Source organism: Pongo pygmaeus, chromosome X (assembly GCF_028885625.2).
Source record: "Pongo pygmaeus isolate AG05252 chromosome X, NHGRI_mPonPyg2-v2.0_pri, whole genome shotgun sequence".
NCBI classification, from domain to species: Eukaryota; Metazoa; Chordata; class Mammalia; order Primates; family Hominidae; genus Pongo; species Pongo pygmaeus.
In genome coordinates this window covers 123,125,453-123,147,478 of record NC_072396.2, presented here as the reverse complement: position 1 = coordinate 123,147,478, position 22,026 = coordinate 123,125,453, and the positions used below count along the sequence as shown (strand labels likewise).

Here is a 22,026-nt window from a genome sequence, read left to right as displayed (position 1 = left end):
TTTATGTGTTAGGTGAGTGTCCTGAAGGCAGCAGATGGTTGGTGAGTTCTTATCCATTCTGCGGTTCTGTATCTTTTAAGTGGGGCATTTAGGCCATTTACATTGTTAGTATTGAAATGTGGTGTACCGTAGCATTCATCGTGCTCTTTGTTGTGTGTGTACTTTGGTTTTTGTTTTTGCTTTTTAACTTGTATTTTTGTTTTATAGGTCCTATGTGATTTATGCCTTAAAGAGGTTCTGTTTTGATGTGTTTCCAGGATTTGTTTCAAGATTTAGAGTTCCTTTTAGCAGTTCTTGTAGTGGTAGCTTGCTAATGGCAAATTCTCTCAGCATTTGTTTGTCTGAAAATGACTATCTTTCCTTCATAAGTGATGCTTAGTTTCACTGGATACAAAATTCTTGGCTGGTAATTGTTTTGTTTGAGGAGGCTGAAGATAGGTCCCCAGTCCCTTCTAGCTTTTAGGGTTTCTGCTGAGAAATATGCTTTTAATCTGATAGGTTTTCCTTTATAGGTTAGCTGGTGCTCTGTCTCAGTTCTTAAGACTCTTTCCTTCATCTTAACTTTGGATAATCTGATGACAGTGTGCCTAGGTGAGGATCTGCTTGTGCTGAATTTCCCAGGTGTTCTTTGTGCTTCTTGTGTTTGGCTATCTAGGTCTCTCACAAGGCCAGGGAAGTTTTCCTCGATTATTTCCCCAAATACATTTTCCAGACTTTTAGAATTTTCTTCTTCCACAGGTACACCAATTATTATTAGGTTTGGTGGTTTAACATAATCCCAGACTTTTTGGAGGTTTTGTTCATATTTTCTTATTCTTTTCTTTCTTTGTCTTTGTTGGATTGGGTTAATTTGAAGACCTTGTCTTCAAGCTCTGAATTTCTTTCTTCTACTTGTTCAATTCTATTGCTGAGACTTTCCAGGGCATTTTGCATTTTTAAAAGAGTGTCCAAAGTTTCCTGAATTTTTTAATTGTTTTTTCTTTAAGCTACCTATTTCCATGAATATTTCTTCCTTCACTTCTTGTGCCAGTTTTTGGATTTCCTTGCATTGGGCTTTGCCTTTCTCTGGTATCCCCCCGATTAGCTTAATAACTAACCTCTTCATTCTTTTTCAGGTAAATCAAGGATTTCTTCTTGGTTTGGATCCATTGCTGGTGAACTAGTGTGGTTTTTGGGGGGGTGTTGGAAGAACCTTGTTTTGTCACATTACCAGGGTTGGTTTTCTGGTTCCTTCTCATTTGGGTAGGCTCTGTCAGAGGGAAGGTCTCGGGCTAAAGGCTGTTGTTCAGATTCTTTTGCCCCACGGGGTGTTCCCTTGATGTAGTACTCTCCCCATTTTCCTATGGGTGTGGCTTCCTGTGAGCTGAACTGCAGTGACTGTTGTCTCTCTTCTGGGTCTAGCCACCCATAGAGTCTACCCGGCTCCAGGCTGGTACTGGGCGTTGTCTACAGAGTCCTGTGATGTGAACCATCTATGGGTCTCTCAGTAGAGATAGATACCAGTGCCTGTTCTGGTGGAGGTGGCAGAGGGTGCAATGGACTCCATGAAGGTTCTTAGCTTTGGTGGTTTAATGTTCTATTTTTGTGCTGGTTGGTCTCCTGCCAGGAGGTGGTGCTTTCCAGAAAACAACAGCTGTGGTAGTGTGGAGAGGGACCAGCGGTGGGCAGGGCCTTAGAACTCCCAAGATTATATGCCCTTTGTCTTCCACTACCAGGGTTGGTAGGGAAGGACCATTGGGTAGGGGCAGGGCTAGGTATGTATAAGCTCAGACTCTCCTTGGGCGGGTCTTGCTGCAGCTGCTGTGGGGGATGGGGGTGAGATTCCCAGGTCACTGGAGTTGTGTACCTAGGAGGATTATGGCTGCCTTTGCTGAGTCATGCAGGTTACCAGGGAAGTTGGGGAAATACAGCAGTCACAGGCCTCACCCAGCTCCCATGCAAACTGAAGGGCCAGTCTCACTTCCACCGTGCCCTCCCCAACAGCTCCAAGTCTGTTTCCAGGCGGAGAGTGAGAGGGACTTGAGAACTTGACCAAGGCTATTTGCCTCCCAGAGTATTTGAGATGTCTCCTGGGTCCTGCAGAAGCAACCCGCTTCCTTCAGAGGGACTGTGGGCCCTCTCGGGATTGCTGGTTTGTTCTTTAGTCCATCTGGAGCTCCACAGCCCTCCCCGCAGGACCCGCCAGCACAACGAACAGCGGCCTGCCAACCATCTTAATTTTTGTGCAAACATCTCAGCCTCCTTTTAATGCTCTTTTGGAAAACAGACACATTTGTGAATCTGCTAAAGGATGTGGACCTTGTCCTGGAAAACCCACATACTTTAACATACAACTTCGAGACATTCATACATCTATTAGAAGCCATATATAGAACATCCTCAGGGGTCCATAGACCCAAAGTTTCCTTCTGGACCTCTGGTCTAGAAGGAAAAAAAAAATAGTTAGCATTTACTGAGTATCTATTATATGCCAGGCACTATTCCAGGTGTTAAACAGATTTTTCTCAATTAATCATGACAACCCCATGGAGTAGGTACACTGTTCTTTATTTTACTGACAAGAAAACAGTAGCAGAGAATGTTAACTTGCTCCATCCCGGTCAACAGCCAGTAAATGACAGAGCCAGGGAGCCTCTCCTCTAAGCCACTAAGTCACAGCTGTGAAATCAAAGACATGTAAGCAATTTTAAAAAATTGTGTATGGTTACACACACCATAATCATAGCCTCTTTCTTTTGGGGTGGGGGAGCATGTGAATAATTTGCCTCTCCGGAGATCTGAGGAAGTAGAGATGATGTGGCACTGTTTGGTGGGGAGATACTTGGCTAAGTATCTCAGGCCCACCACTAATATTCATGGCACAACACAAAACAAAAGCTAGTCAGGCCCACCATTTGGCTTCCCAAGAATAGACCCGTGGCAGTGACAGTAGTCCTTGAACTTTGAGCTCTTGACCATGTAACTGAGATTAGTGCTGGGGTCCAAAATTTAAATTATCTCTAGGGGCTAAGAATGTAATGCAATTGTGACACACAGGTTGGAACAAGGCAGTTGGGTGGCGGGGGGCATGGTCAACTGGAGAGTACATGTCCTGTCTCAAGACATTCAAGTTTAAGAAAAACAAACCCCATGAGGGCCAAACAAAAGACATATTCAGACCGGGTGCAGTGGTCTGTAATCCCAGGACTTTGGGAGGCCCAGGCAGGCAGATCACTTGAGCTCAGGAGTTTGAGACCAGCCTGGGTAACATTGTGAAACCCTGTCTCTACTAAAAATACAAAACTTAGCCAAGCGTGGTGGCGCAGGCCTGTAATCCCAGCTACTTAAGAGGCTGAGGCATGTGAATCGCTTGAACTGGGGAGACAGAGGTTGCAGTGAGCTGAAATCGCACCACTGCACTCCAGCCTGGGCAACAGAGCAAGACTCTGACTCCAAAAAAAAGACACCAAAAAAAAGACATATTCAGACATATTCAGCCCAGTGGGCCATCAGTTTGTGACCTGTGAATAGACTGTTCCCTTCCCACTCTCCAGGTTTTTCCAAGTCAGGAGCCAGGAATGCAGGGAATGCAGTCTGTGGGAAGGGGACACAAGCTGACCCATGTGACAATCAACATTGTGATTTCCATTCCATTAGAGCTATGCTTTTTACATGCTAACCAACCCAGCAGTAGGTCACTAGCAGAAAGGTCCAGACACCAGAGATGAAGAAACATCAGGAAGTAAATGATAGTACACAGGACATACCTCATACATAGAGCGCATTCAAGGTCAGATGCGTCGAAAGATGCAAGTGGTAAACTGAGAGCAGGTTTGTCCCCCTGATCAGTGGGAGGATCTGCGATTTAGAAAGCAAGAAGTCAGCTCTGGAGCCACCCCAGTTTCATAGATAGTACTTCTGAGGCAAAATAATCCAATGCTTTTTTCAGTTTGCCACTCTCACCACCACCTCTCAGAGAGTTGATTTAGTGGACACCTGAGCCGTTGAGAATGGGACACTCAGAAGTAGGCTCTCAGAGGTTTCCAGCAGCCCCAACAGAAAGAGAAATGCAAGTCAAAGAATGTCCAGGAGCCCTGGGGACTTCATTCAAATGCAACAGGCACCTCTCTCAACAGCAGAAGCTACAGCAACTCAATGGACTGAGCCAGGCCTTCAAAGCTAAAGCTGAATCTTGGCACTGCCAACCTCTCGTGGAAAGATAGCAAGCCACAGCTGCTGCTTCTCACATGCCTACCTATGGGAACACAACTGGGAATGAGCAGGGTGAGGCCTGACCTCACTTTCCTCATCCTGCATTCCTAGAATGGGGATGGGGGTAGCGAGAGGCTGACCTAGAAGGAAGTGGCATCCCCATGGGTATGGGATGTCATTAGTTGATACTGTGCTTGACCTGATGCTTTGGCTTTCCATTATATTAATAATTAGTATTGAACACTTATTACAGTGTGCTAGGCACTGTACATGATCTCATAGAAGCCTCATAGCAATCTCTGAGGTCACACAGCTAGTAAATGCCAGAGCTGGGCCACACACCCAGAGCCTAAGGAGCCCCCAGACAGAGGTAAGTAACTTGTATATATTGGTGAGCCCGGGGATCTCCTCCAAGCTACCTTCTCCCTGGGTAGAGCCAGTACCTTGCTTGGAGGCTTTATTAGGCATCCCTGTTTCTTCTTGGGATTCAATCTGGCAATGTTTCCTTTTCTTTTCCTGGCATTTTCCAGTCTTGCTGGAAGCAGCTTTTGGAGAGGTAGCATCCCGCTTCTCCTCCTCTTCTTCCTGGTCTTTCATGTGGTGCTGCTGACCATCCGCCTTCACTTTAGCTGGGTCCATCAGACTGCTGCCATCTCCCCTGGCTGCTGCTTCCTCCTGACTAGAACAATGTGGGAGCTCCAGATTGTCCTGGATGAAGAAAGGGCCACATATCAGAATCTTCTTAGGACCAATATTGTCCTCTGATGTTCCTACCCAGAGGGACAAAGGGAAACTATAGAGTCCTGATCCCCACCCCGATCGCATAGTGGACACAGAGCTCAACTGGGGGGCCGTCATAAGGCATTATTTCCTACTTCTTTTCTGCACAGTATCTGCAACCAAGGCATGCCCAGCTTGGGTGGAGTTAGGGAACTTCCCTAGGCAAGGACAGGAAGGTATGTAGGAGGAGAGCCTCCTTGGGCAGGTGCAAAAAGGGGAAATGCCAGGGATAGCACCAGTTCCCCTTCCTATCAAACCTTCCCCAGTAACCACTTTAGCAAAACCAAGGCAGGCAGTGAGGGCAGATCCTGTCACTCAATAGTTCCTCTCTCCCTCACTGCCATTCACGGCCGTCTGCGATCCCCAAACTCCAGCTCCAAGAGGACTTTTGGTAGGGCTTTGGCACAGGTCTGTTCACAGGCCTGCCAAGTTACCTCATGCTCCAGGGCTGTATGTTACACTGGTCAAATGAACAAGCTACAAACTATTCCTTTTACTAGATTTGGGGTGAAAAGCATTAAAAAAAAAAAAGACAAAACCACCTGGCAAAAAAATCAACAATGTCTTAGCCTTTTAAAGAATATTTTCCCAGGAGATGGATATTTGAAAAAGGATTTAGAAATAAGTGCAATAACAACATGTTTATGCAGATTTACATGGAGAACCCCTCTCTAATCTAAACCCATAGTCCACAGGTCAAGATACTCATCGTGTTGTTTCCCTCTAACCCTACCAAAAAAAAAAAACTGGCAGACAGGTAAAAAAGGGGAGCATATAGCTGGGAGAAAACAATGAGGTGAGGAGAAAAATAAAATGGGTTTTCTCTGTCTCTAACTTGGGAGTTGGGGTTTTCTTCAGCACTACAGCAATACTACAACCTTGACTTTCCATGAACCCAAGGCATTGGCCACTCAGGAGTATACTGCTTTGCAAAGCAAAGTTTGGGTGGAAATCCAATCCTTGTTCCCCAGCTGGTTCACATTGAAAAGCCAAGGTTGCTATTTTTCTTCTTTTCAGATGGAGCTGCAATTAGAAGTCACTCCAGGCATTTCAGTTCAGTATTAGCATTCTCAATCATGTAATAGTGATCTTAATTATTGAAATCACTGGGAGTTCTGTGATTTCAGGAGATCCTCTAAGTTCTGCCGTTTTTTAAGAAAAGTTGGGGGCACCTGCATTTCAGTCCTTTTATGAGAGCCCAGGGCTTACACACAGGAGAACACCGGGCATGAATGGAGGGAAAAGTGCCCCCTAAAGGTGCCCAGGCATTCAGTGCTAAACTCTGCCTTGGAGTCTGCGCTTCTGATCCTCAACTTCTAACCATTTACCCTCTGCTGGGAAAGCCAGGGCCTGGAACCCATCTCTCTTGTGTTCTGTTTCCTTGCTTTCAAAGAAAGGTACAAATACCTGTCTTCCTCCCAGGTCCTTCAACTCAACTTTCTTTCCAACATCTCTTTCCTCTTCTCTGTTACAAATACGTATTGGGAGCTTACTTATGTATAAGGCATAGTGCAGGAATATGCAATTACATCCATTTGAGGATCAGACAGAGTTGTCTTTGCACAGGATAAGTGCTGGCACTCAAAGGCCAGCAGCTTGAACAAACAAAAGCTCCAAAGGAGGAACTGTTAGGCTCTCTTCCCAGACTCCTCCCCAAAGCCTATAAACCCACCCAAATGGTATGGCCCAGGGGCAGTGAGACAATTCCTTTCTAGTTCTGTAAAATCTCTCTCTTGGCTGGATCTAACCAAGAACTGGAAAAAAATGTATCTTAGCACTTTGGAAGGCCAAGGTGGGAGGATCACTTGAGGCCAGGAGTTCGAGACCAGCCTGGGCAAAAATGGTGAAACCCCGTCTCTACAAAAAAAAAAAAAAAAAAAACAAAAAAACAACAACAACAACAAAAAACTTAGCCAGGCATGGTGGCACTTGCCTATAGTCCCAGCTACTCGGGAGGCTGAGGTGGGAGGATCTCTTGAGGCCAGGAGTCTGAGGCTGCAGTGAGCCATGATAATATCACTGCCCTCCAGCCTGGGTGACAGAAAGAGATCCTGTCTCATAATTTTTTTTCAATGTAATGAATAAACTCTGGGACCATGCCTGAAATTCACAGCTGCATCTTTAAGAGGTTCTTTGCAAAGAACAGAACCACCAGTGACTCAATTTCTTCTTTCTCAGGAACCAAAATAGGAGAGGGAGGGCTCACTCCCCACGTTTGCCCACAAAACAGCTAAATGAAGCGTCACAAGCGAGCTGGGTGAGTTTTTACCTGTAACAACCTTGGCAGATTATGGCTGGTAACTTCAGTAGTCATTGACTCTACGTTTTCCTTTAATCTAGGGTGAGGTGCCAACAGCTTCAGGATATCGGGAGAATGTTCCTGAGAATCCCCCGGGACTGATGGTGAAAAGAAACTAAGGAGAAGCTGTGACATAAAACAGAAGACTTCACTGCTTAAGTTTCTACAGGTGCCCAGGTGAAGGGGAGGAGGGTGAAGGGGGGAGGGAGCCAGCTTGCAGGGCAGAACTCCAGGGAGGAAGCCTTGGACCAGTGTCCCTAACACACCACACCGGGGCAGGGGTCCTCGCTTCAGCGGGCATCAGAATCAACTGGGGAACTTATGAAAAATCTAGGTCTCTACTTTGTACTCCCATCTCCCCCAGGTCTGAAGTGTGGCCCAGGAATCTGGATTTTGAGAAGGCACTACAGATGCCTCTGTTGCCTAGCCAAGGTTAAGAGCCACCATGCTAGTGCTAACACTCCACAGAAATATCTGCAGTGGGATTTTAAAACTCATCTAGGAGGAAAAAGACAGAGAGGTAAAGTCAGGAGAGAAACCTCAGTTGGGGAATTTGAAGTTCATAATACCTCAGTGGGTAGAAGTCTACAAATGTCTTCTAGGATCCTCACTGTTTCTTTTCTCCACTACCCATTTTGCTTCCTCCTCTCCCCACCATCAACCCTGGATCTTTAATCCCTTCAAAGCTGGGAACCTGAGCAGTTAACTGTTAGGAAAAACAGAACTCCAGCTTCCTCCCTCTTCTCCCAACCTCGCCTCCCCTATTCTGGCCTTTGCCTCCCAGAGGATGTTAGGTTAAGTTTAAGTACTAGGCGCAGGGAGGTTCCAGTCTCTTGCTGGTTTCCCTTGCAATTGGATAAGCTGGGAGGGTAGACATGCATTCTAATGTAGCTTGCACCACTCACTGTCCACATTCTTGCCCCAAGTTTCCCCTGTACTAGCAAGGAGTGTGTGTGTGTGTGTGTGTGTGTGTGTGTGTGTGTGTTTCCATATACTGAAACATGTAACACAAGAAGAGCAGGTGACTTTGCTTCTAAAACCTGCTCCAGTGCTTACCACCCAGCAGCTCCAGCAGTGTTTGGAGATCCACTAAGGGAAGCTCCAGTCCCGTGCTGAGGGTACATAGTTAGGGTATTAATTGATCAATAAAATTTGACAGAACACCAAACTCCAGTTTGATTTATTCTCTGGCCCCCAGCAATCTCTTCATGATGTTCCTTCAGATGCCAGCACTTGCCATGAAGCCAAACCCCACTCAGCCTTCAAAGCTCAGCTCTAGTGTTACCTTCCCTCACTATTCCAGTCCTGTCCTACACAGTAGTAGAGAGTGCACCATAATATAGCATCTTGAAGAACACCACGTTATGTTATCCTAGAAATGTGTCACAGATGTAAGCCTTTCTCTCCTGCCAGATGGCCAGCTTCTAGAGGGCACATAACAGATACCCAATAAATACTCATCACACTGGATGGAATTTAATTAAGACACTTATCCACCCCAGGGCCCAGGGAGAGGCCTAGCATTCAGGCCCAAAGTCCTCAGATTGATCCTTATGTTTCCTTTCAGCTCTGAGAAACCCACTTTCCAGTTATGAGTTGGCACAGGAGTTAAATGGGGAGGTACTCACAGCACCCAGGGCCATAAATGCCAGCTTTCAGAGGTCCCTCCTCCACAGGAGCCAAGGTTGGTCCTCTGAAGCCCTAATGCATGACTCAACAGGACCAAGCCAGTTCTGAGGAGGCAGTATCCTTGGAATTCTCCCAAAAAGAGCATAATACTCTTCAGTAGCAGCCACACAGCATCACAAGGTGCAAGGATGAAAGGGCAGAGGGTGGTAGGAAGGAAAAGGAGGCCAAGCGAGAAATCAAAGGAAACAAAGCAGAAATAACAACAGCAGTTCCCTTCTTCATTTTACTACTCGAGATCTCTCTCTAGGCCTTCTCAATGGCATTGGAAAACAAAAGTTGGGGTCAATTCTCAGTGAGAATGATGATTCCACATGAATGAAAGTCAATTCCACTTCAGCCTCAGCCTTAAAAAGGCCCAAATAGGTCAAGAAGGGGGAAAAAGAATCTACAGTAAAAACAAACATTAAAAAGAAACACAGGCTTGTGAGTTCGAAGGCAGCTTATAAATGTCAACTGAACCTGCATCATCTCTGTCAAATCTTTAGCCCTGAAACTGGAATGATCTAGTAAATAAACACAACTGAGGACTCTTGATGTTCTTAATCGCTGCCATGGCCTCATCACACTCAGTGGAAATTCGCCTCTAAATTCTCGCCCTCAGTTCAGAACTCTGTAACACTCATCACGGGCATACGCTCACTTGCATCATCTGGCATTTATGTTAACAAATGCAAGATTGTAAGTTCTTTGAAGACTAAAACTGTGACTTATGCATCTTTGGGTCTCCAGAGCTTCACACAATGCCTTGCCTCAAACCATTAGGCAGCTGTGGAAATGACAACAGTTTCTCTATAAAAGTGGACTGGAGAGACAGGTCAGCCCAACTGATGACACCAAAAACATCTCAGCCCAGCTGGGAAATGGACAAACAGGAGTCAAGAAACCATTCCTCCTTGGGTCTGAGACCTGTCTCTGCTGGCCTTTGCACGCTCTGTCCCCAAAGACAAGTTTCTTCTAACTGCCTTTGTTCATCCTGGAACTGGAAAGTTCCATTGCTACTATTGATCCAGCTTCACCAGTGAGTGCTGAGGCTGTGGCCATGTCCTCATGGGAAGCAGGATGGCAGAGCAGCTAAGAGGCCAGGCTTTGGAAGCAGATAGACTTGGGTTTGAATACTTTCCCACCAATCACCAGCTGCATGACCCTGGGAAAGTCAGCAAGCCCGAGCTTCATCTGTCTCACCTGTAACCTGAGGATAAATAACCAAACCTAGCCTCAGGAATGTAGTGGGATTTAAATAATATACTCCACATAAAATGCCTAGCACAGTGTCTAATGCAGAAGAATTTCTCAACAAATGTTAGCTATTATTATTATCATTACATCATGGACTACACTTAAGATTTGGAGAAGGGTCCACAGCTTGAAGCAATTCTCCCCGAACCATGCTCCTCTCAAGCACACCTTTTTCACATACTCAAACCAATTCAAAGCAACTTCCCAGAAAGGAGATCTTTTGTGAGAGACAGAAAATCCAGGGCCAGTTCCCTTATTTCATTGATTTTGCTAACTATTCCTTTCTAGAGCCTTCAGAAACCAGTTCTGTCTCTTGCTCACTTTCTTTATCCACTGCTCTGCCAAACCACCCTGGGACAGAAACCGTAAGGCTCTGCGGTGAATAGTGGGTGGGGCACAAGGAGAGCAGAGACAACCGCCAACTGTCAGAATCCAACTTACGGGCCGATTACCCAGACACCAGCAGAGTAAATTGTAGAACAATAAACAACAAAGTCCATGAATTGAAGATGCCTGAGCCTTCACTAATGCTCTCAGTATTTCACACCATTTTTCTTTTATAACTACCACATTCTCCTGGGACCCAAGAGTTGGAATGACTGTTTGCATTATATTGTAATGGTCTCTGACTAGCATTTGTGAGGCAGTGTGTTTTATTTCTAGCAAAGGAGCTGAAGGTTGGAGTTCTGTGTATGGTGATAGGGGAGGTGGGGACCACCAACGTCCCTTCCCAGGGGCTGGCTGTCACGTTTGGCTGGTGAAAACTGTGATTCAGCCAAAAAAAAGTTACGTAACAGCAGGTAGCCCCACGCCCTGGATCTCTCATCAACAGCCGGAATGTCCTCAGTGAGCCTCAATCCCCATGTTAATGTATTTGATTTTGGTTTTTCTCCCACTGACAATCCAGACCCTGAGTCAAAGAAGCAAGAACATTCCTCACAGCCTCCTACAAAAATGTAGGAACTGCCCAATCTGATCGTACACACCAGAAGGATGGTGTTTCTGGCCAATCAATTAACACTCCCATCTCCCTTTTGTCCCCTTAACCCAGGGAACCACCCACTCAGGACCCCAAATGCCAGGCAGGACAGCACCCTCACTCCCCTTCCTAGAGAAGACAGAGAGGGGAGGGTCCAGTAGGCAGCTGGACCTGATGTCATTTCAACTCACTCTTTGGGCTTCACATCTTGCTCTCTTGTTCTTTCCATCAAGGGATACACAGTAGAGAAACTCCCTTAGTGCCTCCTCCACCTTGCCTAGGGTGGCTAAGGCTTGGGCTTTTCTGAAATGTGCCTGGAAGGAAACATTAGCATTCAATCCCATTTTATTCAGCCTATTAACACTACTGCTCTAACAATAGCTAACCCAGAGCACTCACTGTTGTGTGAAACATTTTAAAAGGACTCTCTTATCTACAGCCCTAAAATGTGGGCAACTGTTCTAATGCCATTATAAAGAAGACAAAACTGAAACCCAAAAACGTTAACTTGCCCAATGTAACACAGCTGGTAAGTTGTGGAATCAGGGTTTGAACCTGGGACTGACTGATACCAAAGCCTGTATTTTTAACCACTCTGCCATACTACCTTGTCTCTGCCCCACCATTGTACGGAGTGACCATCAAATGTAGGAAGAACCCCCATTTGACCACATGCTAACCAGCTTTCAGGGCCTGCCCAGCTATGCCTTCGTTTGAACTAGTCTCTCAAGCAGAGAACTAGTCCTCAGTAGTGGCTTGAAAGAGCACCTAAACTGACTGATCAGTTTTCAGAAGAGGCCCAGGAGAAGGGATCTGACCTCTCCAAGACCTCAAAGGTAGCTAGTGGCAAAGCTGGAACTAGAACTGCAGTCTCAGGACTCCCAGAATGCTCTTCTCCACAAAGCAGACTGCCTTTCAGAGGGCTAACCAGGGGCTGAGCAGATGCTTACTCTCCTAGGGGCCTGGATCACTTCTGCTCCCTCACCACATACTTTAAAAAGTATAAAGAAGTTTATGGCTCCTCAAGGCCCAAGCCCAGCTGCTCTGGGAAAGACACTCTAGGGAGGGCAGAGGAACATCCTGGGGAAGAAGGAAGAAAAAAGAGTAGCGGGGGAGAAGGCTGCCCTCTGTGTGTGTCTTGAGACAGGTGGACACTAGCAACTTGGCTTGAAGAGCATTTCACTTGAGTCATCTAGGACGTCCCTCCACCCAGTGGCCTGCTCCCTTGCCTCCTCCATTGGCAGTACTAAGCCTCACTTAATGAACGAAGTGATCCAGGTTGTGGCTGCTGGATACTCCCTGCCCCCCTTTCTAACATGCCTCTTTGCAGGCCCCGGAGCCCTCAGGCTATGGCCTGGCTGCAGAGGCTGCCCTGAAGCTGCCTTCTTGAGCAGTGGCCCCTGCTCCAAACCTCTTGAAGACCTTTCCGCATTCCCCCAGTTCCTTCTGAAGCCTTGTCTTGGCTGATACATGGATGTTGATGGCCTCCCTTGTTGCTTCTCCCAGCAGTGTTTACCAAGGGCCTTTGGGAAATGCTTGCATGACATCACAGGGCAGCTAGAGGGGAGAAGTGTTGGGAGACTGGAAAGGCCTCTGTGTGATCCCACTAATCATATCAAGTAGCAATCCATATACTCTTTTTTTTTTTTTTTTTTTGAGATAGAATCTTGCTCTGTCACCCAGGCTGGAGTGCAGTGGTGGATCTCGGCTCACTACAACCTCCGCCTCCTGAGTTTCAAGCGATTCTCCTGCCTCAGCCTCCTGAGTAGCTGTGACTACAGGCATGCGTCACCATGCCCAGCTAATTTTTGTACTTTCAGCAGAGATGGGGTTTCACCATGTTGGCTAGGCTGGTCTCAAACTCCTAACATCAAGTTATCCACCTGCCTCAGCCTCCCAAAGTGCTGGGATTACAGGCGTGAGCCACCGCGCCTGGCCAACCCATATATTCTACCTGCTCAGGGCAACCAGCTCACACCACTGAGAGCTGTGTCACCTGCAGGATGTGCTGAGTACCACACACTCTGGCTGGATGGCTGGAATAGAGAACAGGGCTTCCAGATAAACCCCTACACTTGGGGCATTTTACATAGAAATGTTGGGAAATATGCAAATCAGGGTGGGAGGTGGTTTTGAATTATATGCATCAGTTCGTCTTCTCTTAACCCCCAAGACAATAAATTACCTAATCACTGCCCCAACCTCTCACTTCATCACTATGGGGAAATGAAACTCCTATTTAATACTTTCATTAACTCTTCCTTCACTGGGGAAGTCACTTTTCCCATTTCATCCAAAATGCTTCACTGCTTCTCAGCTCTGCTTCTCACCACACTATCAAGGTCCTTAGCCCTAGGATCTAGGCTTAGGGTGGAGGTGGAAAGAGTTGCAAGTCTTCTTACTCCTAGGCAGCTCCCTGACTTGCACTACTGGGAGGCCAAAAGTGCCCCCACTAAAGCTCCTTTGGGTTAAGACACTGGTGACTTGTATTAAACACTAAATGTGTTCCTTGGGGAAAAAAACCCGTACTAATCCATCATTACTCATGAAAACCTTCCCGGAAAAAAAAAATATATACGAATCCATCATCACTCATGAAAACCTTCTCAGGAAAGAACATACAAGATTCACCTGACATTCATTGCAGAGTACACAGGTCCACATGCTTTATCTGGTTTCCAGATCCAAAAAAGTTCTGATAATCCATTATTTTCATAAGCCTGACATCATAATTCATTAGATGGCAAAACCTGACCTAAACTGATATAAAGTGTTTAAAAATATTTGTCCCACTGAGTGTGAATTTTCACGGAATTGTGTTGGATTACAGGAAGCTGTCCAGAGCTCACTGAGACCTAATATATGGTCCTTGCGAAATATAAAACATTCTGGATTCTGAACACTTCTGGTCTTATAAGATTCAGATAAGGGATCATGGACTTGAACTTGGATACATTGGTTTTCTGAGGAAGGCATCCTTGGGTTGTATAGAGAGAGAGCACTACACCCAGGAAGCTTTATAGCTGCAGAATTTCCTCTTGGCCACGTTCACTTTTGACCCTCATTGCATCATTGCGAGGCAATCAGGGCAGATATCAATAGCTTCATTTTGCAAACAAGGATACTTGGGGGTTTGCAAGTAGTAGAGCACAGGCTCAAATCTAATCTTCTAAACAAAGTACTGACATGTGGCTGAGGGCCAGTCCTGAAGCCAGGCAAAGATACAGAAAGTGACACTTTGCATCCTGGCATCCTGAGAGGTATCCAGGCTGTTTTTCTTCTCACCCCCCATGTGACCTAAATCCCTGGGGATACTGGCAGGCTGACTGACTATATTAAGGACTTGAAATGGCACAACCATTATTGTGTGAGTGTGAGGATCCCTTCAGAGAAAACTGGCCAAGCTGCCAAGGAGCCTGGCTATCAGTAGAGGTTCAGGAGCACTAGGCCAGCAACACCACTCTCACCTTCCTCTTTCTAATGTCCCTGGAAAATGATAACAATGGCGATAGAAAACATTTATATAGGCTGGACACGGTGGCTTACACCTGTAATCCCAGCACTTTGGGAGACTGAGACAGGTGGATTGCTTGAGGCCAGGAGTTTGAGACCAGCCAACATGGCAAAACCCCGTTTCTACTAAAAATACAAAAAATTAGCCGGGCATGGTGGCACACGCCTGTGATCCCAGCTACTCGGGAGGCTAAGGTGGGAGACTCACTTGAACCTGGGAGACGGAGGTTGCAGTGAGCTGAGATCACGCCACTGCACTCCAGTGTGGGTGGCAGAGTGAGACTCCGTCTCAAAAAAAAAAAAAAAAAAAAAAAAAAAGCCAGCGCGGTGGCTCACGCCTGTAATCCCAGCACTTTGGGAGGCCAAGGCAGGCGGATCATGAGGTCAGGAGATCGAGACCATCCTGGCTAACACAGTGAAAACCCGTCTCTACTAAAAAAATACAAAAAATTAGCCGGGCGTGGTGGCGGGTGCCTGTAGTCCCAGTTACTCAGGAGGCTGAGGCAGGAGAATGGTGTGAACCCAGGAGGCAGAAGTTGCAGTGAGCCGAGATTGCGCCACTGCACTCCAGCCTGGGTGCGAGAGGAAAACTCCGTCTCAAAAAAAAAAAAAAAAGAAAACAGAAAGAGAGAAAGAAAGAAAGAAAGAAAGAAAGAAAACGTTTATATAGTGCTACATGCCAGACACTGTTCTAAGCACCTTACATTATTAGCTTATGTAATCCTCACAACAGCCCTATTTAGTAGCTGCTTTGAATATCCGCCATTTTACAGATGAGGAGATGAAGTACTGGGAAGTTAAGTCATTTGCCCAAGGCCACAAAGGTCATAAAAGTTAGCAGAGTTGGGACATAAACCCAGGCAGTCTGGCCCCAAGTGCATATTCTAGAGAGTCACTATGCCCAGGCTGCTCTGAAGGTCATCAGTTGAAGACTGAATTGGGGAAGAATCCAGTTCCCTTGCAGACCTGAGTCACCCTTTGCCCAGGGATCTTTACCCTGGCTCCTTTGCAAAGTCTTCTTCCTGTTCTGCTTGAGCTCTAGTGCCCCTACGCTCCAGGGAGGCAGCCCTTCCTGCCAATTCCTGTCTGCAGTACAACCCCTTCCCACCTCTTCCATCCCACACTCACCTTAAAACCCATCGGGCGGAGCTTACATGCTATTTCTGCATCATGCAGTGCGTTCTCATGAGACTCCAAGGTGAAATAAATCTGAGACCGATTGCTATAAAGCAAGTGGTCATTCGGAGCTGCCAAAATAAGAAAGAAAAACCCTTATTAATGGCCCCCAGCGCAAGCAGGTGCTAAGTCCTGTATGAGTATGGATCTTGAGCAAATGATAAGTTTTCTAGGACTTTTCTACTGGAGATCAAAAGGGTTAGGCTCTATTTCTAGTCCTACTATTGTCCTGCCTTCTACACCCCCAGCCACTCTGGGCCTGAGGTTCCCCAACTGCAAAGTCATTTTTGTGCCCGCTCACAAGCGGTTCATTAGAAGCCCCATGGTGTCAGTGATGCATTAGACACTTTGACATAGATGAGATGTGGCTACACACAGCTAGTGCCTGGCAGCCCGGTTTATGAGTGCAGTATTACCAACAAGAAAACAAGCCAGGTAGGAAGGAGAGAGAGGTGGGCAGATGTGACCCCTATCTGAACCACCAAGATGACAAATCCAAGTTACTTTTCCAGGTGGGAATGACTGATGACATTAGTAACATCTTTGTCTACAAAGCCCAGCACATATGAAGATTTCCTAAAGAAAATGGAAATACATTTACATGGTCCCATCCTCTCATTTCAAATGGCCAAATGTAAATGAACTTGGACAAGGTTTCTGGGAATAAGATGAGGCCGGCTCTCACCAAAAACTCTGGATTACTAGATGTCAGAGCTGGACAGGCTATTAGAGATTATCTGGCTCAATCAACCCATTCTTCAGATGGGAAAATCAAGCCCAGAGAAGGGAAGGCATCTTCTCAAGGTCACATAGTTAGCTGGGCAGTCACTGATAACTGGTCAGACTTTGAAGCTTTGAAGCTGGGATGTGGGGAGCAGGTTCCTTTTTCTGAAGGTGTATGCAGTACTTGGAATAATACGGACACAATGGCCATCTTGCAGAACAGAGAGCCTCCTTTCCTCTTAGAAGGGTAAAGCTGGCCTTGACATTTTCACCCTGACTTCTCTGAGGGGATTAACAAAGATGCAAGGAAGAACCTCCAGGGGAATGTGGTGGCAACAGAGGAGGAGGGTGAGGGCAGGAAGGGGCTTTCCTGGCCCTTGGGGGATGGCTAAAAGGTATGGAATCTGCCTTAGAGATCTGGAGTTAAGTGACCTCCACCTGCCTCATTCATATTGCCCTGCTCTTCCCCAAGATCTGGGCTCTAGCTTCCTCTATGGCAACAGGCTTTGATGGTTTTTTTCCCAGGGGTGTGCTCAGGGCTTGCTTGGGTGCCCATTACTTGCTCTTAAGACATTAGCAAATTGTTTAGTCTTTTCTGTCTTTTTTCTTCTGCAGCGCACTCCAGCCTGGTGGCAGCTCACAGTCTGCCTTGCTTGTGCACAGACAGGAGCTAGAGGGGTCCCCTTCTCCGGCTGCCAGCCTTGCCCCGTCAGTCCTCATTCCTCCTCCTCCTCCCCCCATTACCTGTTGCAAGCTTGAGTAGAGATTCAACACGTGGAGACTCCGGCCCACACCCCTCCTCCACTCCACAGAGTCAGGTCCAGGACACCCTCGGATCCCAGGGCCCTGCCTGCCCAGCCCTGCTGCCTCCTCCCCGGCATGCTTCGCCAGACACCGCGCCCCGCGGCCGAGCTCCTGGCAGACTGCCAGAGCTGGGCAACACCGGCTGGCGGCTCAGCAGCCACTTCCTGGGTCCAGGCTTGGTGGGTAGGAGAGAGAGGCTCCCTGGGGAAATTCGGGTGCCCTAGTCTAGCTGGAGATGGGGGACTGCCCACGTCACCCTTGAAGCTGCAAAGCCCACCTAACCCTCCCAGGCGGCACTGGAAAGCGAGACAGAGGTGTGACCCATTCGTAGCCAGCCCACCGTCCCCGGGGATCCCCAAGCAGTTGACGGGCCGGCCTCCCGCCGGGCTGGCCAGGTTAAAGGGGTTGGAGGCGAGGGCACAGGCTACGGGTTGGCGGGGCGGGCGTGGGGGGGCATCTATTTCAGCCGAGGATCGTGTGATAGGAAGCGGTGACAATGAGTCACAGGGCAGCGGGGCGCAAGCGCTCCCCCTCCCCCCGCACACGCTCGTGGGATGGTTTCCGAAGCGAGCGTGGTGGCCCACTTCAGTTACCTCAGCGGTTACACAATCCCGCCCGCTCGCGCGGGGGAGGGGCGCCCGACCCGGGCCGTTCGCGGCCCTTATGCAACCAGTGCTCTCCTGACCTAATTCCACGCCGGACCCACCCCACAGGGAGCCGCGGCCCCGGAAGGGGCAACACCCGGCGGCGCGAGCGGCGGACGCAGGCGTCGACCGGACATCTCTTGCTGGCTACAGCCTGGAGGACCGGGCGCGAGTGCCAGGAGCGCGCGAAGTTCCTCTCCTCGCTGGGAAGGTGCGAGCAGGTGTAAGAGGAGGCCAGGAGTGCAGAGGAGAAGGAGAGTCAGAGGAACAGAGACAGTGACACCGAAAAAGAAAGAAACAGTGACAAAGATACGAAGAGACGGAGAAAAAGAACCAGAAGCAAGAAGACACAGACAGGAACGGGGACTGAGAGACAGGCACACAAAAGCTAACAGAAGTAGCAGGAAAAGACAAAAAGCAACCGAGATCAACACAAACACAGTGAGAGACAGATAAGCAGTGAAAACAGGACAAACTCAGAGACCCGGCCCCAGAATCACCCCTCCCCCACCCCGGCCACAGTCCATGGGTCCCCCGCCCCCTCTTCTGCCCTGGTCCAAATCCCTTCTCCCTGCGGGGTTTGTTCTCCCGCTCCCTCATGTAGCCACCGAGCCCCAGCCCCGGCCCGGCAACGCGTTGGACTCACCCAACTTAACTGCCTCGTTGTACTTGAGCAGTGCCGCCTCCACCTGGCGCTCCCGGTACAGCCGGTTGCCCTCGTGCCGGAGTTGCGACGCCCGCGCCGGGCCTGGGAACAACTTGCCAAGGAGGCCGCTGAGCACCACGTTGACTCGCAGCGGTGGCGGCGGCTGCTGCCCAGCCCGCCGGGCTCCACGCGCCCGCCCAGTGGCCACCATCAACGCGGAGAGCTTGACCCCGCACAGAGCACAGCGCCGGTCGGCGGCCCGCCCACGTTCCAGGCACAGTTTACAAAAGGTGTGGCCACACGACAAGGACACGGGGTCTGATAGAAACCCATGACATTTCCGGCACTTAAAGCCGTCCCACACCTCGGTGGCCGCCGCAGCCGCGGCGGCCCCCGTCTCTTCCGCCGCCACGGTGCCGCTTGCAGTGCTACCCTCGTCCGGGGGCGCTGGCGCCAGCGCCTCGCCTTGCGGGACTTTCTCCGCCAGGCAGCGCACCAGCTGCTCCAGCTGCTCAGCCACCAGCTGCTGCCGCTCGGAGAGCTGTCTATACACCTCGAGGGCTTCCCGGATTCGCCCCCGGGACGCCAAGGCGTCTGCCTGCGTGAGCAGGACTTTGCTCTCCGGCGTTGAGGTCCCCGGAGACTGCTCTTGCTCTGGCTCCCGCGTCGGTAGAGGTGCGGGGCCCTCTGCAGCCACCTTTGGGTGGGGTCCCATGTCTACTTGGGCCGCTGATGCCCCTCGCTCCGCCGGCTCCAAGTTGTCGCTGCTGACCTCGGCGGGCAAGCTCAGCATCTGTTCGGTCCGTACTGACTCCATGGGAAGAGGGGCACGGGAGGGGACGAGGCGTCTAGGGACTGGGGACACGAAGCAAGGAGTGGCAGCTGGAGGAAATCGGGGCAGCCACCGCCGCCGTGCCACCGAGCTCCTGACCCTGCCGCGCCTCCGGGAGCTCCATGCCGGCCGCCCCGCGCCGCCTAATAACTGTCTTGTCTCAGCAAAGTGTTATATAAAACGGTACCACGTGACGTGCCGCCACGCTGTTCATTGGCCGGCGGCGGGGAAATTGTTACAAAACCAGATAGTTTTGTAACAGTGTTGCTCTTGCTTCTTTGGGCTTCGCTTTTCTTGGCTTCTTTTTGAGGTTGTTTGTGTTTACACTTCGCCTTATTCCTCCTCGCTGCCTGGTTCTTTTTCGGAAGTGGGGTTGGGGGGTGGGGAGAAACTCAGTGTCTTCTCTTGGGCTTCTCAGTCTCCAAACCCCACCCCATCCCACCTCCAAACGGGCAAGCAAACAGGTCCCCTCTGCCAGCCGCTGACCAGCGGCCCCCCCCCCAGTCCTCCCAGGAGAGGCTGGTACCTCGAGGTGCACAGTCCGTGGGGTCTTCCGGGACGCCTAAGACTCTCCCTCTTGGGGGAGATGGCTGCTGTCAGGGAAAGGAAGCAGGTTGGGAGGGGTATCCGTGAAGCCCCCCCCCCCACACACACACAACCCAGTCCCAGCCCGAGAGCCCTGGGAGCCCCGCCTGGGTTCCTTGCCTTCTCCCAGGAGCCTCCCAAAGGTGGTGAATGCGGTTTCTGAGGGTGCTTGGTCTTCTATGCCAAGAGCGACTCAGAGCAGCGGGTCCCACCGGCGCAGAAGTTGGGCAGCGCTCGCTGGACAGTGAGGAACTCGCGGAGAAGATGCGCTTGCCGGCTCAGCCCTGGGAGGGAGATGCCCTGCTAACTCCCTTCCTCTCTCTCCCCTCAACACCAGAACTAGCGCTGGGGCGGGCGGTAGGCGCCCAGCTGGAGACACACCAGGTCAGCCCCTGGAGCCAGTGGCCGGATGGGTGCGGCAGGGATGTACCCGGCCTACTGGGGCCGGTGGGTACTCTGGGGGCGTGGGAGAGTGGCAGGGGGAAGACGCGAGCTGAGAGCGCTATTCAGGAGAAAGTCCGCGAATCCTGGCACAGCCCAGTGGCCGACCGAATAGCCTCCAGGTTTGTCGCTCCTGAGCGCTGCGCGGGAAGGGTACAACTGGGCACGAGCCTCAGCGCCTGGTTTACAATGGCTAGGGGGCCTCGACGGTGTCCCACACACTTCCTGAAGGCGAGCGGGGTGGCCAACCGCACACTCTTTGTCTCCCTTGAACCCCCACATTTAGGACGGGAACCAAGCTCACAAATGAGCAGACAGAAAACGGTATAGTCGCACTGCTCCAAGCAGGGAGGCAGGGACTAGGCTTGCCGCTGGCTCAGTTGGCCTTCAGAGCCTGCGGGCTCTTGGGCAGTGCCAGGGTGCCGCCCCAGGGGCCTGAAGACATATTGTTGCCCCCTGCTGCAGCCACCTCTTAGCCGGATGACCTTGGGCAAGTCAAACTTTAGAATCCATCATTTTTGCTTCTGAACGAATGTTAGAGCTGATCTTACTTGGGATTAAGTCATGTTTCAGAGCTGGGTTATGGCAGGCCCCCTCGGGTCTCTGCTTCTCTTTAGGTAGTTAAACCAGCCTTAGATCAACACCAAGGTCCCAGAGAACAGGTACTATGCAGCCTGTTCTAGAGCCTCTTTCTAATAAGACAGGACAGAGGGAGAGGGTCACAGGGCAGAAAGGAAGCATCACATAGGGGAAAAAAGACACACACACACACACACACACACACACACACACACACACAAAAGAAGGAGAAGGAGAAGAAGAAATAGAGAAACTCCAGATGTAGCCAGGAAAGCACGAGGAACACATTGGAAAACTTGGCTTGAAGCCTTGGATTTGTCACATATTTGCTATGAAACCTTAGGTAGGTTCTCCAAACCTTAGTTTCTCTTAATCTCCAAGGTTCCCTCCAGCTCTAACCTTGAGTGGCTTTGATCCTAAGACCAAATTTCATGATACCAACTCAGTTACTTAAGTACAAATGACTAGTCCAAATGCTGTGGATGGTGGCTTGAACGGGGGTTGAGGGGATGGGAAATCAATGGAAGATTGTCCATTTAGTCGGGGTCGGACGTGATCTAGATTTTTTTTTTTTTTTGAGATGGAGTTTGGCTATTGTTGCCCAGGCTGGAGTGCAATGGAACGATCTCAGCTCACCACAACCTCCACCTCCCAGGTTCAAGTGATTCTCCTGCCTCAGCCTCCCAAGGAGCTGGGATTACAGGCATGCGCCACCACAGCTGGCTAAATTTTTTTTGTATTTTTAGTAGAGACGGGGTTTCTCCATGTTGGTCAGGCTGGTCTCGAACTCAGGTCCTGACCTCAGGTGATCCGCCCGCCTCAGCCTCCCAAAGTGCTGGAATTATAGGTGTGAGCCACGGTGCCCGGCCCCTGAGCTAGATTTTTAATATGTAGAAGTCGAAGGACTGG

The 22,026-nt window shown here is 49.4% G+C and overlaps 1 protein-coding gene across 3 annotated transcripts in view; it reads right to left on the bottom strand.

Annotated features, from left to right (window-relative positions):
- LONRF3 (LON peptidase N-terminal domain and ring finger 3) overlaps window positions 1-19,664 on the bottom strand; it is a 43,580-nt gene extending 23,916 nt beyond the window's left edge. The window contains exons 1-6 of one of the 3 annotated variants that reach the window (XM_054472513.2): window positions 18,681-19,656; window positions 15,816-15,934; window positions 11,366-11,488; window positions 7,241-7,396; window positions 4,635-4,899; window positions 3,747-3,837 (exon numbers count right to left, since the gene is read on the bottom strand). In XM_054472513.2, the coding sequence (XP_054328488.1) occupies window positions 3,747-3,837; window positions 4,635-4,899; window positions 7,241-7,396; window positions 11,366-11,488; window positions 15,816-15,934; window positions 18,681-19,497 (1,571 nt within the window). In that variant the 5' untranslated portion in view covers window positions 19,498-19,656. Of the gene's footprint in view, window positions 1-3,746; window positions 3,838-4,634; window positions 4,900-7,240; window positions 7,397-11,365; window positions 11,489-15,815; window positions 15,935-18,680 lie in introns of all 3 variants that reach the window. The other 2 variants (XM_054472514.2, XM_054472515.2) reach the window with 2 other exon arrangements.
- Between the last annotated feature and the right edge of the window lie 2,362 nt (window positions 19,665-22,026).